This window comes from Belonocnema kinseyi, chromosome 7 (assembly GCF_010883055.1).
Source record: "Belonocnema kinseyi isolate 2016_QV_RU_SX_M_011 chromosome 7, B_treatae_v1, whole genome shotgun sequence".
Taxonomy (NCBI): domain Eukaryota; kingdom Metazoa; phylum Arthropoda; class Insecta; order Hymenoptera; family Cynipidae; genus Belonocnema; species Belonocnema kinseyi.
Genome location: NC_046663.1, coordinates 146,528,334 through 146,542,601, shown reverse-complemented (window position 1 = coordinate 146,542,601; position 14,268 = coordinate 146,528,334). Strand labels below are relative to the sequence as shown.

The window sequence follows — 14,268 nt, the reverse complement described above, 5'->3', positions numbered from 1 at the left end:
CTTGGAGGTGCCAAGCTTTCACTTGCTAATAGCCTAAAAAGCATCCCTGCGTGTCAACAATATGCTAGAACATTTGCGGGAAAAATGCAGAAGGCGGTTGTCTTTGGGTCACTCCGTGTTCTTAGGGTGCACGAGGCTTTTGCTGGATCGTCGTATTGATTCCTTTACAGACTGTGACCACCTATCTCACGGTTGTGAGACGTAGTTATGGCTGAAATTTTACCGCGATTTCGCTGGAAGCGGGTGCAATTTCTCAGATTAGCACCCGCTCCCGGCGAAATCCTGCGATTGTCCTTATGACAAATTTTTAATTATATATAAGCGGAAATATTGTAAGGAATGGAAGTCATGTAAACTCTTAGGGGACACATTATGTATAAGGAAGTACATCTAGAATAATGTTTATGAAAGACATTGGTACTTCCTTTTTTTCGAAATTTACCTACAAAAAAAGTGGGAGCAAAAAAAGAAATTTGTTTAAAAACTTAAAATTTCTTTACAAAAGAAATAATTTTTCTGTATTTTTACTTTTAATTTCGGACAAAACTAAGTTGGAGTTTGCAGTTTGTGGCAATTCTCAGCTTGATATTATTAAAGATATCACCTCAAGTAAATAAAATAAAAATAAATGATAAAAATCCTATGGAGCGAAAGGAGGTCAAAACCGACGAAACGTGCCCCGCTAAGCGTCTCAACGCCCCTATGTGGGCAATTTTAAGATAAAATTTACAATTTTTGAATTAAGGCTGTGGGAACGGAGTGCACAACAATGGAGAAATCTATGAAACACCTAAAGCCTACCAACGGCCGACGATCATTTGTAACAGAATCGTTACCATTAATTTGGACTCCGCATGGCCCTGTACGTAAGGGTTGTCAGATCGTGTTCGTGATTAGGCGGAACCCCCCGAGGGGCCCCAATGTGCCGCATGGTCGATTTTTCTATGGTCAATCTGTGCTAGCTCGCGCTCGTGAAAACTATAGAGGAAAACAGTGTGTCAACCAAGTGCCTGGATTTCGTCCTCTCTCTCATCGCCATGCTTCCCGGTCCATTCGCCGCCATGCTGACTTGCCAAATCGGGGAAGTCTTGTTATCACACTTCCATGATCCTGTAAGACCACCCATTCAAAAGAGACCTTTAAACCGTCTAAGGTCTACCTACCACGCCACGGGTATATTGGGCCTCACCGTTCTGTAAGTGGCTATAAATGCTGTATTGTTTTTATAACAATCTGTCGTTTTATTGTGTCTCTACCCGATACTCATCATTCCATTTCCCTATTTCTCTGCTCGAAATTACCTCCGTAATACCTGGCGCCCAACTTTACATCCCACACTTTTCCTTATTTAAAAGCTTCAATTTAAAAGCTTGCTTTAAATCTTGGAGGATTTGTGTTGCATGCTATTTGATCAATTTTCTTGCCATTAAATATTAATAAGCTATTATTAGGATAATACTTGATTATGGTGATGAAATTTGATATTGACATATCTGTAATATGATGTTTATAATATGTATGTCAGTGTTCACACGTATTTGATGGTTTTTATGTGATTTGCCATTATATTGTACATTGTTCGTTTTTGTGTTCCATGAAAATTTCAAGAGATATTGCGCATATAGATTAAAGTGACAATTAAAATTAGCTATTGAATTAGATTAACTTAGATTCTAGAAAACGATGAACTTTCAGCAAGTATAGAATTTTATTCATTTATAAAGCAAAAAAAGAAAAGTTTTTTTTAAAGAAAGGGAAAAAGGGCAAACAATCTAAGTATCAGATTAGACCCGTCAGCACATAGCTCTCTGGAAAACAAAAGAGAAAATATATACCCTAGTGGCAGGAAAACTAAAAGCAGATATTCTAATAGGCAATCCAGATCCAGAAATAATAATATAAAATTACTTATTTTCCATTCAGTATGATCCAAACGCCATATCAAATTATGAGTAATTGGCCACTCAATTTTCATATAATGAAGACGATAGTCCCGCGCTTTTCTTCAAAGAACTAAAATGGTTTAAAAGGGGTTATAAAACCAAAGATCGTGATATTTTAAAAAATTTAGTCGCCTTACTAGTTGAAGATGCTAGAGCTTGGTGCAAAATGAATAAAAATTCCTGGAGATCCTTATCGGATTTCACCGAAGATTTTAAAAACGCTTATACAGATGAAATGTTCTCGGAAAAAATAAAACAAAAAATTAAATTTTGTAATCAAAAGAGAAACCAAGACATCCATTCTTACTTAATGAAAATTAGAAAAATTTTTACTAAGCTTTATCCGAAAAAAACAGTAAATGGAAATTACGTAGAACCTATGAAAGCCTTCGCATGGAATACAAAATGTACATTAAAAAATCAGGACAAGAAACAATTCAAAAATCGATTCCCATTTTTACCAATTGGATTTCCATCCCTACCTTTTTTAGATCAATTTCAACAATATTATAGACCTAGATTTCAATCAAACCTCCAACCTTGATTCCAATCACATTTCCAACATAGATTCCAAAAAATAGACCAAGATATCCATTCAATCTTTACAACCAAATGTTACCAGCGTTGAACGAAATGACATTAGGCTTAATTGAAGGTCAAAACAACCCAATGATCGAATTCCCAACAGAAAAAGCAGAAAATACAGGAAATAATAATAATAAGAATAAAAAATTCTTAAAAACTAAATTACGGGAATAAAGACCAAAAAGGGGATAATAGTTTTAATACGGATTACCAAAATAAAATAAATTGCGATACAGATTGAAATCAGAATTTAAATTCGCGCGCAGACGATAAAATAAACAATCGTAATTGTTATCATTGTGGGTTAGCCGGCGATTTTAAAAGAGAATGCTTATAATATAAGTTCAACCAGAGAAACTGAAAGGGAGGGTATTAGTACAGAAAATCACTCAACCTATTACCGAAACACCAAGAATATTCAATTCGAATAAAAATGAAATAACGGAGACACGTTTTCATTTGATGACAAAATTCGAGAATAAATTATTTAGAATTTTAGTCGATACAGGTGCCACACATTCATATGCTGGCAAGGAATTACTGGCACAAATTCAGAATTCCAATTATTCGATTTTTAAACCCGTCTCGCGAAAATTAATGGCTGCGAAAGGTGAAACAGCTAATATAATTGGTCAGGTTGTAATTTTAATTATAATCGGTAAACGGACAAAGCATTTGATATTCAGGCTAGTCCCAAAACTTGAATCAGTAGGCATTATAGGCACGGAAATGCTAAAAGCCCTACGGATGACACTAAGCTATGACCCAAGAACTTGACGGTTACTAGAGAGTCCTCCCACGAACTATCCAGTGGAAGCACTCCCAAGCTCACTACCTCTCCCTATAACCGAAAACAAGATAGAAATTAAATCTGATATTAAAGCTAAGGAAACTAAGGTGAGTAAAAATCGAAATATTAAGGAAAAGTTGTTGATCAAAAAGGAAGGATGAAATGCAAACAGGAAACCTAAATTCGGAGGTAGGAAAAATCTTAAAAGTACTGGATAGCATGAAAATAGTAGTGCCAGGCTACAATATAGCGAAATCTCCATAGCATCTATCAACTCTAACGAATCCCCAAAAATATGAAACGCCCAAACTCCTGCAACAAATCCTACGAAAGATATTCTCGCTAAAATGCGAATTCGGTTTCGCAGAGATTAAATATTTAGATTTTAAAGTCAACGACAAAGAACTACAATTACATGCCAAAAAATAACAACCAATATTAGAATTCCTTAAGCCTAAAAATATTGAACAATTACAGCGCGTAATGGGGATGGCAATTTGGTATAGAAAATTCATTCCACACTTTGCCGAAATAATAGAACCGATGAAAATATTATTTAAAATAGATAAACAATGGAATTGAGGATTAGAACAGGATGAGGCATTCCAAAGAATTAAAGACCTTTGAACATCAGCGCCAATCATGACATGTCCATATTTCAAACAACCCTTTCAACTCGAAACTAACGCGAACAACACAGGTTTGGTAATCGTACTTGCGCAAACAATCAATGGCGGAAATTACGTAATCACTTACACGAGTAAAAGTTTAAACGGCACAGAAGCTCGTTATTCGGCACCTGAAAAAGAATTCTTAGCGGTAGTTTGAGTCATACGAAAATTTAGGCCATATTAAGAAGAAGAACATGAAAAATAGCGAATCAGAGATTCTCAACTCTATTTCCACCGAACTGACCCACTCAAATCTACTCTATTACCAGGCTCAAACCCATGGAAACTAGTCGTACCTCAAAGCTTAAGACTTTAAGTTTTACCGGGAAAACACGATAAAACCCAGGCAGGACATTTAGACTCGGAGAAAACTTACGCGAAAATTTCCCAACATTACTTCCGGCCAGGGGTATACTCGTACGTCATTAAGTACGTGAAAAATTCTTAGACTTGTCAAAGAGTAAAACCAAGTAACCAAAGTAAGATAGGATTTATGGGAAAATGAGTAATAGAAGAACCATGAACCATGGTTGCAGCTGATATCATGAGTCTACTACCAAGTTCCAGAAAGAAAAAAATCAATAAATCCTAGTGTTCGTAGACTTCTTCACTAAGTGGGTGGAAATAATACTAATTAAAAAAGCTAACGGAATCACTATAGAGTCAGAATTTCATAAAGGTGCCCTTTAGCGTTGAAGAATATCGCGGATTTTCCACACCATTAATGGCACAGGAGTTGTCAACAAAACCTTGGGAGAATTTACCAAAAAAAAGAATAAAAGAAAGAAGTCGGTAATGTAGGTATTTAGACCGTACACATGAACTGGAAATGCTGCAATTGCAAAGATGGACACAATTTTAAATCACTATGGTTTCAAACTGTAACAATGTAAATTGAATTTTTAGTAGTGTTTTACAATTAAAAATGCAAATATTTTCAGCGAGCGAAGCATCTTAAGGTAATTGTTTTAAAAATAGATCTATGGAAAAAATTTCAAAACAATAAATCCGATGATGATATTTCAAATAAAGAACATTATTTTTAACAATAATATTTTAAAACTTACAAAAAACAAGTATCCTAACAATGCTACTGGTAACTGATTGTGAGGGTGAAAATTCATTCGTGATGGTCTCATTCCTGGGCATCAAAATCTGTAAGATAGAAGGTTAGGAATAATTTTTGAAGATGGATCAATTTAATATTTGACAGCATCGTTGTCGACTTAGAGTGACTGATGCGAATTAATAATTTGACTGATGTTCTTCAGAATTTAAGTTTCATGGAAACTCTTCTAAGTTTTTAAAAATGAATTTAAAACTTCTAAAATACCCTAAAATATCTCAAATGTTTTGAAGGCGCATTAAATTACTGTAATAAATTTAAAATTCCTTAAAATTCCGAATGTCCTGGTAAAAATACCCGTTAGGAATCTCTAGAATCTGTTTTTAAGCCTCTAAGATTGCAGTTCGAGTTTCAAGTGGATTTAAAGAGGACTAGTGGAAATTAATGTGTTGTAACATGTTCCTGAGTGAATACTGGTGTCGTAGTTAATTTCGCGAAATCCGAATTTACTTTTTGAACATTTCTTTATAGGGATCTAAAAGCAATGGAATAGAGACATAATTGCGCTCTGGATAAATGCGAACAGCCCCCTCCCCCTACATGGCTTTCCCTCACGAGGCCAAACTGCTGTTGTGAATGTGTAGTATATTTTAATAAAGTCCACTGCAGTAGCTTTATATTTATAAGTGTATTATTTTTCTTTACTCGAAAAACTCTGGAAGCTAAAATTTGGCCAAATTTTAAAACTTATAAACCAACATCATGAATTTGGTTTATTTATCAAACAATCAAATGTTTCAAAATCATCCTTGAATAATTTTTACTCCCAGCCCAAAAGTATAAATAGTCTCATTACCAGCTTAATGTGGAAACTGATTAACAATCATAAATTTTTTCAACAGTTAACAAGTTTGTTTATGAAAGTTAATTAAGAATACTATTTCAACACATAAAAAGTAGAATATAAAGGATTTTCATAAAGTCAATTTTAAAAGTACGTTTTTTAAATCTAACTTTAGAAACTTTGAACCTGGACAAAAACACAGCATTTAATTTGTTTAAGTTTCGAATTTTTTTTTAATTCGTCAAATTTTAAAAATAACAATAATATCAATACGACAATGATCCTCTTTCTGTTTACATGTCAATATACAACTACAAAAAGAAAAACAAAATCTGTATTTTTCATTCTAATTGAAAATTCCCATCAATTTTTACCGATAGTGCAGTTTAGGTGGTACGATCAAGTACGGCTGAGCTATCAGTGTCAAAAGCTGTTAGTCATCTTCCTTGTTAATTCAAGTTGTTGCTAAACCACTTTACTCACAATTTTGAGCAGTTTCCGGAAACCCCTTTCGGGGTCTAGACTGTTTTCAAAGTTTAAGCTTCACTTAAAGTTGGAAAGTAAATATTACTTGATAAAAATTGTATCTGTTCGATGCTTGCGTATCCTGCACAAAGTCGTTTACTATTATTAATAAAATATGTAAAAATTGGGGTTTCCTGAATTTCGTAAGTGTTTGTTGTTTTCTCACAAAATATTTTTTTAGGCACTCTAATGAAAAATCGATTGTTCTTCTATTATGCTTTTTCAATCTCAAGATATTGTAAGAACTCACAACGCCGTGCCTAATAACAACAATTTATATTTTTTACATCAAGGAACGCAACAGATAAGGTTTTACTTTGACGAGAACCTCTTATCCATTTTTTCAGGAATATATGTACAGAAGTTATAAATTATTTACAATTTTAATGATTTTCAGAAATTAATGCACTGTTTGTGCTGGTCGGGACCAAACTAGATTATCTACAGTCGTAAATTTTTCAGATTATCTCAGTTTAATCTCATTGAATCTTAACTTAATATTTAATTTTGTATTTCTTCTTTATTTACAATGCGTCCCCTAAGGGTTTATATAACTTCCATTGCTTACAGTCTATCCGCCTACATATTTTGTATGAAATCGTATTCTTACTACGTAAACTTGTCTACAAATATTTACATAAAATCTTATATCTTAATCCTTATATTTATTTCTTACAATAGTGATTTAGGACACGTTAGCGAACGAGTGAGTGAGCGATCAAAAGTGAGTGTGCAAGCGAGAGAGAGAGAGAGAGAGAGCGCGAAAACGCAACCGCATTTTAGTCTACATATGTAAGTACATTACCATTACTTACACATCGTTACGCGTCTAATCTAAGCAACTTCCGTTTCCTTTTCCTTTCACTTCTCTTGTAGCTCCATTTAGCCATTTTTTTCACATGGATTCTTTTATTCTTTCTCATTCGTTCCTCTAGCATCCTCCAACTCATTCACCCATTCTTTTCCTAATCCATTCTCTTCGAGAATTTTCACCACATGCTCTTTCCACACTGCCTCCTTGATCTTGCATTCCTCTCCTAGATCCTTCCCATATATGCTTCCATGTTTCCTCCTCCCATTCAAATATTCTGCACTTTCTGTCCTCTTCCTTTTCCCAATAAATTCCCTCCCTTATTTCATTTCCCAAACTAAATCTTGTTATTCTGGTCCACCTTTCCTCTCCTCGTCCCTTTTACAAATACTTTGGGACTTCTTTACTTTTTATCATCTTATACCATTTACTATGTTTTGATTCCTCAATCATCCCCCATCTTTCTATTAATTATCTTTCCCTCTCTTTTTTCTAATTTTTCATATTTTGTTGCAGTATAAATTAATCAAGTTAATCTTCTTGTTTAAAAATTCATCTTTTCGGTTAAAAATGTAAGTATTACATTTAAATATTTATCATTCTAGTTGAAGATTCACCTTTCGGTTTGAAGGTTCAACTATTACAGTTAAAGATTTGCAATTTAAGTTGAATATTCATCACTTTGTTTGAAAATTTTACTATCTCTTTGAAAGTCTATGTTTTTTTTTGTTGAGAAAGTCATTTTTTTTAACTGAACATTTAACTTATTCCAATTCAATATCCCATCGTTTTATTTTAAAGTTCTTCTGTTTGTTTGAACATGATTTAAAAAAAATTAAAATTCAATTATTTATGTTTTTATTGAAAAATTATCTTCTTTAGTACAAATTAATTTGTTTTTATTTATATTCGACTACTTTAGTTGCAGATTTATTGTTTTAGTTTGAAACTCATATTTTTGGTTTAATATTCAACTATTTCAGTTGAAGGTACATCATTTTGTTAAAAAATAACCAGTTTAGTTGAAAATTGAACTACCTGGTGAACACAAAATTTGGAGGCGTCTTTACAACATCATTAAAGCATCTTTAAGACCACCTTAAGATATCTTATTTTGTGCACACTGGGTATTTTTTTGAAAATCCGTTTATTTATTTTTGTTGTTGAAAATTAATGTTTTGAATAAAAAATTCAACTATTCCATTTTTTCTTAGAAATTGATATTTTTTAATGGAAAATTTAAGTATTTGTTTCAAAATTCATTTATTTTGCTATTTGTTGCTCTGTTGTGTTAAAGGGTGTTTAGAATAAACGTCATGAATTTAAATAAATTTTTGAGTTTAGCGGCAATGTAAATATGTTACTTTTAGTTAACGGTGAAAATGTGATAAATTTAACCGGGAAAACCCGGGAAAAACCGGGAAATGACCAAGAATTTAAAATCATCAGCTTTACGACATCCTATGCCCATGTAGTTAAGGTGTTTTTGCGATATCGTAAAGACGTCGTATGATCTGAAGATGTCCTTACGATATCGCAAAGACACCTTAACGACATGGACATAGGAAGTAGTGAAATTGTCGTAAAAATGACGTAACGATATCGTACAGACGTCGCCAAATTTTGTGCCGACTGGGTAGTTCAAGAATTTCAAAAGGTCAGAAAAGACCCCATTCACTTTTGGTTGCATGATGGGAATTTATGTTCCAAAAGTTTTTTCGGTAGTTTTTCCATCAAATAATGCAACAGACAAGCTTTCATTTCGACGAGAATCTATTACAGTAAAACCTCTACATACGGACACCTCTCCAGAGCGGACTCCTCTGTTCACGGACACTAAACGTGATTCCTCGAACCAAGGCATAGGAAATCCCATATTAAGCTAGCTCTTTGTAACGCACACTCTCTATAAAGGACGCGGACACTTTTGTGGACCCCCGCGATATGAAGTTACCTCTACGAGACGGACAGTTTCAATACAACCTGACTCATTAAATTGATAGTTGACATAGGGGTAGGGATAAATGTAATTGTTTCATTACTAGACCTCTCAAGTAATTATTCATTTTGCTTTTTCATTCACTTTATTAATTTTTCATTTATTTTATTTTTTCATTAATTTCACTTCTTAATATATTTGTCACCTATTTTATTTATTTATGCATTTTATTTTTCTTTCATTTTATTCGAATGATTTATTTGTCTTTTATTTTATTTATTCATGCATTTTATTTTTTATTCATTTCGTTGATTATTTATTTATTAAATTATTCTTTTGAAATTTTATTTTATTTCTTTGTTTATCAATTAATTGATTTTACTTTTTTATATATTTATTTATTTTACTTATTTAACCATTTATTTCACTTATGAATTTATCAATAATTATTAGTAATTATTTACAAAATTAATTATAAATAAATAATTAATAATATTATTATATATACATAATATGTACATACATATAAACATATTACTGTTTAGCAATTCACTTTCTGGAGTGGAAACCTCTCTAGGGCGGACACCGCTCCTCAGCGGACAGAAAGTCGTTCACCGTGACTGTCCGTCATGGAAAGGTTTCACTGTATATATTTTTTCCAAATCAGTAAATGTCACCGAAGTTACAAATTATTTAAGCTTCATGATTAAAAAAAAAAATGCACTACTTGTGGTGCTATCATTGAAATTTACGTTTTAAATGTTTTTTGTGAAGTTTTTCCAAGCAATTAAAAAACTTATTTTTGTAAAAACAAAAAATTTCTCCGAAATTCGAAAAAATATAAAAATAATATAAACATATTTTTCTTATTCACTGAATTTAATAAATTAAAACTAAGTTCAAGAAATATTAATGCGAAAAGGTTTAGAACCATTATTCGCATGTTAAAATTGTAACTAAATTGTAACTAATATTTTAAATAAATTTTATTCAAAATTATTATGTAAAAAAATATACTAACTTGAACCATGTGTATTTAAGTTTTCCAGACCCATCTACGTGACATCGGAGTTCGATTTCGCCACCACTTCGAATAGCAGATGGAAATTTAGGCTCTTGAAGTTGGACGCTTGCTTCGCTAATCCCTGTAATAAAACAAAAAATATATGTTACATAGAAAGGCTACAAGTAATATCAAATGTCTATATCATAAGAAGATCTAACTAACAACACCGCGTTTTCGAGAATTTACCTGTGCCTCTCAAATTTTCATTTTCATGTGATAATGTCCTATTTAGATCACCTTGAAAATTAAAAAAAGTTTATTGTAAATTAAACCAACACCTCATATGAACTTAAATAAAAGTTAATGTACTTATTTATATTACTTTGAATAATAAACGAAATGCTTTGCCACAAAATTATTGTTTGGATTGATTACTCAACTATTTTGGAGGAACCAAAATGTTTTTCTACAAAATTATTGTATAAACTATTTCCTTTTTCGAAGAAATATAAATTACAAGTCTTGCTGAGACTAATTTTGGTAAACTCCTAGTAGGTACAAAATATCGCGACTTCTTTACGACACACAGTGGCCGAAAATGAACAAAAATCTAGGGAAAATTGGAATATTTCAGGGGCATCCAGGATATACCTGGGACGTTACCGGGATATCCAAATGTCCCAGACATATCCTGTATATCCTGGGGATATCCAAATTTTCGCTTTGCGAGATATCCGGTGGATTGTCCCGGAGATATCCTTGGGACAACCTAGGGGATAAATGGAATCAAATGGGATATTCCGGTATATCCTATTGCTGCGTGGGTGGATGTTCCCATAAGCCCCAAACCTATAAACCACAAATGCACAAATCCCAAAGCCATAAACCTCAAACCCATAAACTCTAAGCTCGTAAGTCCCAAATCTATAAACTTCAAACCCATAAATCCCAAACTGGTGAATTGAGGGGCCAATTTCCTTTCGTAATAACATCGAAGGTCTTGTCAGAGGCAAATGTACTGGGTTGTCAACCATAAAATTGCACGCTATGCAGGCATGCCAATGATCGAGAATTATTCCTTGGACTTATTTCCGTTTCTAAATTCTTACTCCGCATTATTCCCCACCAAAAGTTATCTGTGGCGCATCGATAAGACAGATCACAAATAATCCAAAATTGCAGTTCGTCGGGCGACGCAAAGTAGTTCGGGCACTATATTTCAGAAAACCCCTGCCCGCCTGATCGTCGGAAACGCAGACCTATTAATGGATTCTTTTAGTACTTCGTGACGGACATAAAAACAAAAGTCGAGGAGATAGAATTTCCCTTCCGACGAAAAGAAAAATAAATTTCCTCTAGTCGGGAATTAGTATGGTACGCATTGTGGCTGCCAAACTAAGTTCTTGAGTGATTGAAAGTGGGTTTTTAATTCTTTTAGTCCGAAAAAGTGCTAATTGGACGGAGTCTGCTAAGTGCCAAAGGATAAAAAACTTTTGTTAGAGTGCCGGTTACTCGAGTTGGACTGGTGTGGAATGAAATAAGATTCGACGTGCTGAACAAAAAATTGAGTGCCCGCTTTGTGGGAGTGAAAACATAGAGATACAGCTATCTCTCTCTCTATTTCTCTTCTGGTCTGCAACAGCGGTAGAAAATAAAACAAAAGTTCCTGGTAGGGTAAGCTAAATAAAATACCTATGTATCGTTCCTACTAAATTTGACATGATTCATGTCATGACAGGTTCATTTTCATTTTGAAAATTTTATAATTATATCTTGCAAAAAAAGAAATTATTAAACAAAATTGTCACGGTCAATAAATGATTTATTACTAAGATTAAGATCAATGAAATACTAATTGATTTCATTTCTACTTAATTTCTTTCTTCCTGACCTCGTGAGCAATTACTATTAAAGTCATTTTCCTTTTTAATAACGAATGCCAGAAAAACAACAACCCTGGATAGGGACTTTCGTAGAATAATTTACGCCCTACATACATGGAAATTTGCCTTACTTAAATAAAATTATTGTGTAGTCAGACTATATTTTCCCAACTGGATGCTTCTCTTTTCAACCCATGATAACATTTCCTCTCGTAGCTTAACAAGGAGTCAAGTAATACCCTAGAAGAACTACACTTATAACGAGAGAAATATTCCGCTGTGGTCTCAAAGAAACTATTATCTGTTAGAGCAGTGTATTGACTAAAACAAAAAAATAGACAAATAAAGATTACGCCTGTTATGTAATTGTTAATACTCTGACGCGGCTAGTACTAAGACTACTTTTCTTGCAGAAGAAAAGTTTGGTTTTCGATTTTAAAACAAAATCAATAACGCTTTATAACCTGCACCATGAGTGTAAACGGGGATAAATCCGGCATCTTGATGCAACAAAAAAATGTGGAAGAGTCAACATCATCAACATTGCTTGTCCGATTAACCGAAATTTGCAGTCAACCTATACAACCAAGATCCACAAGTATAGCGAGTTAAGGCATGAAGGAAAGACCATATGGAGGTATGTGAATCATGCATCTATACATCCCATTGTGATTTTGTCTACAGGCAATGTGCACGCAAGATGCACTGAACGTCTCGAATATTTAGGAGCCAGTAGGGTATTGACAGCAGCTCAGAATGCGGTTTTATTAAACACCTGTCGCATTGTATGAAACTTTCTTGATCATCAGGAAGCGAGCGACTAAAAACTCGTGGAGTATCAGATGGTAGCTATAAGAAAGCATCCAGAGGTAACTGTTGTCACCTCCAACGCTCGCGGCCGCTCGTAATTGTATACCTACAACATAATCGCAGGAGGTTTCAACCATCGTATTTAATTATTTGAATTAACTTATAACATTCTTATCTCGTCAGTCACTTGACTTAGTTCGTGGATATGGTGTATAACCGAGTTTACGCGAGTAAGAGTTTAATAAAAACACTGTGTAATAAACATAATCTATTACCAGAAATTTTAGATTAAAAAAGGAAAACTTTATTTAAATGCAAAATACATTTGTTTTAAAAAATTTAAATCTAAAGATTTTACACTTTTTTTTAACACCTTTGACAGACACTCCTCTGTTTTCTCGTATTTTTATTGACATTAAATTCTTAACTATACTCCATACATTATTCTAAACTAAACTATTTGTTGCCTAGTCCTTATAGCTACGACGCAACGCACAGTTGGATGAAATGAGAAAAACCGGACTTAAAATAACTTGTAGGGCGCAATTCATTAGCGATTTTGGATTTTTTAAAGAAAAAATTCAGCTTTTAATTTTGCACTGAATTATGAGAGCCGACTTTTTAATTTTAGTTTATTTAAACTTTTATGTTAATGCAAAAAGAAGAAAAAATGTAGATTTTGACGGTTTTATTTTTTATCGTCCTGAATAAATTTTACCCCTGCGCAATATCGCTTGCATTTGATGCACAGGGGTGCATGAATGAAAACCAATTTTTGACTTGATCACAAAAATTTGTCTATAAATATTTGTTTATAATTTTTTTTTTCAAAAATTATATAAACAAACCCACATAGCACACTTCACGAAGAAACTTGGTATTTTCTTAGGACTTGGTCCAAGCGACCGGAAGAAAGAATCAGGTCTGACCTATATTTGAACCTATGTTAAAACGTAGGTTCATGTTCGCCGCGATTTTTTGGTTTTTAATAAAAGTAACTTATCACAAAAAAGTTTTACAGAAAATTCAGTGTTTTTAGTTAAAATAGTTCTAATTCTTAGAATCCCGTGAGAAATAAATTTTGTATAAAAAAATTGATTTTTATTAAAAAGCGATAAAGATTTAACTGGCACTTTGAAATTTTTGGTTTTTGAAAAGTTGAATTTAAAATAATAAGAAGAAATAATTAAGTTATCTAAATACTTCATAAGGAGAACAATATTATATATTTTTTAAGTCTAAAAACGTTAACTAACATTTCGAACTTCAAAAAAGCTATGGAAATTTTTAGGCAGCAAACTCGTCGCCAATTCAAACAAGGTTCATTTTCGTTTAAAGGTCTCTTTATTGATCATAAGTATAAGAAGTTACAAAAATAAGTCTACAAAATTTTGT

The 14,268-nt window shown here is 33.0% G+C and overlaps 1 protein-coding gene across 3 annotated transcripts in view; it reads right to left on the bottom strand.

The window, feature by feature from the left end:
- LOC117176944 (tyrosine-protein kinase-like otk) overlaps positions 1-14,268 on the bottom strand; it is a 329,105-nt gene that overhangs the window by 189,804 nt on the left and 125,033 nt on the right. For 2 of the 3 annotated variants that reach the window (XM_033367348.1, XM_033367349.1), the window contains exon 3: positions 10,196-10,319. In XM_033367348.1, coding sequence (XP_033223239.1) covers positions 10,196-10,319 — 124 coding nt within the window. Of the gene's footprint in view, positions 1-5,056; positions 5,137-10,195; positions 10,320-14,268 lie in introns of those variants that run through there. The other variant, XM_033367350.1, reaches the window with a different exon arrangement.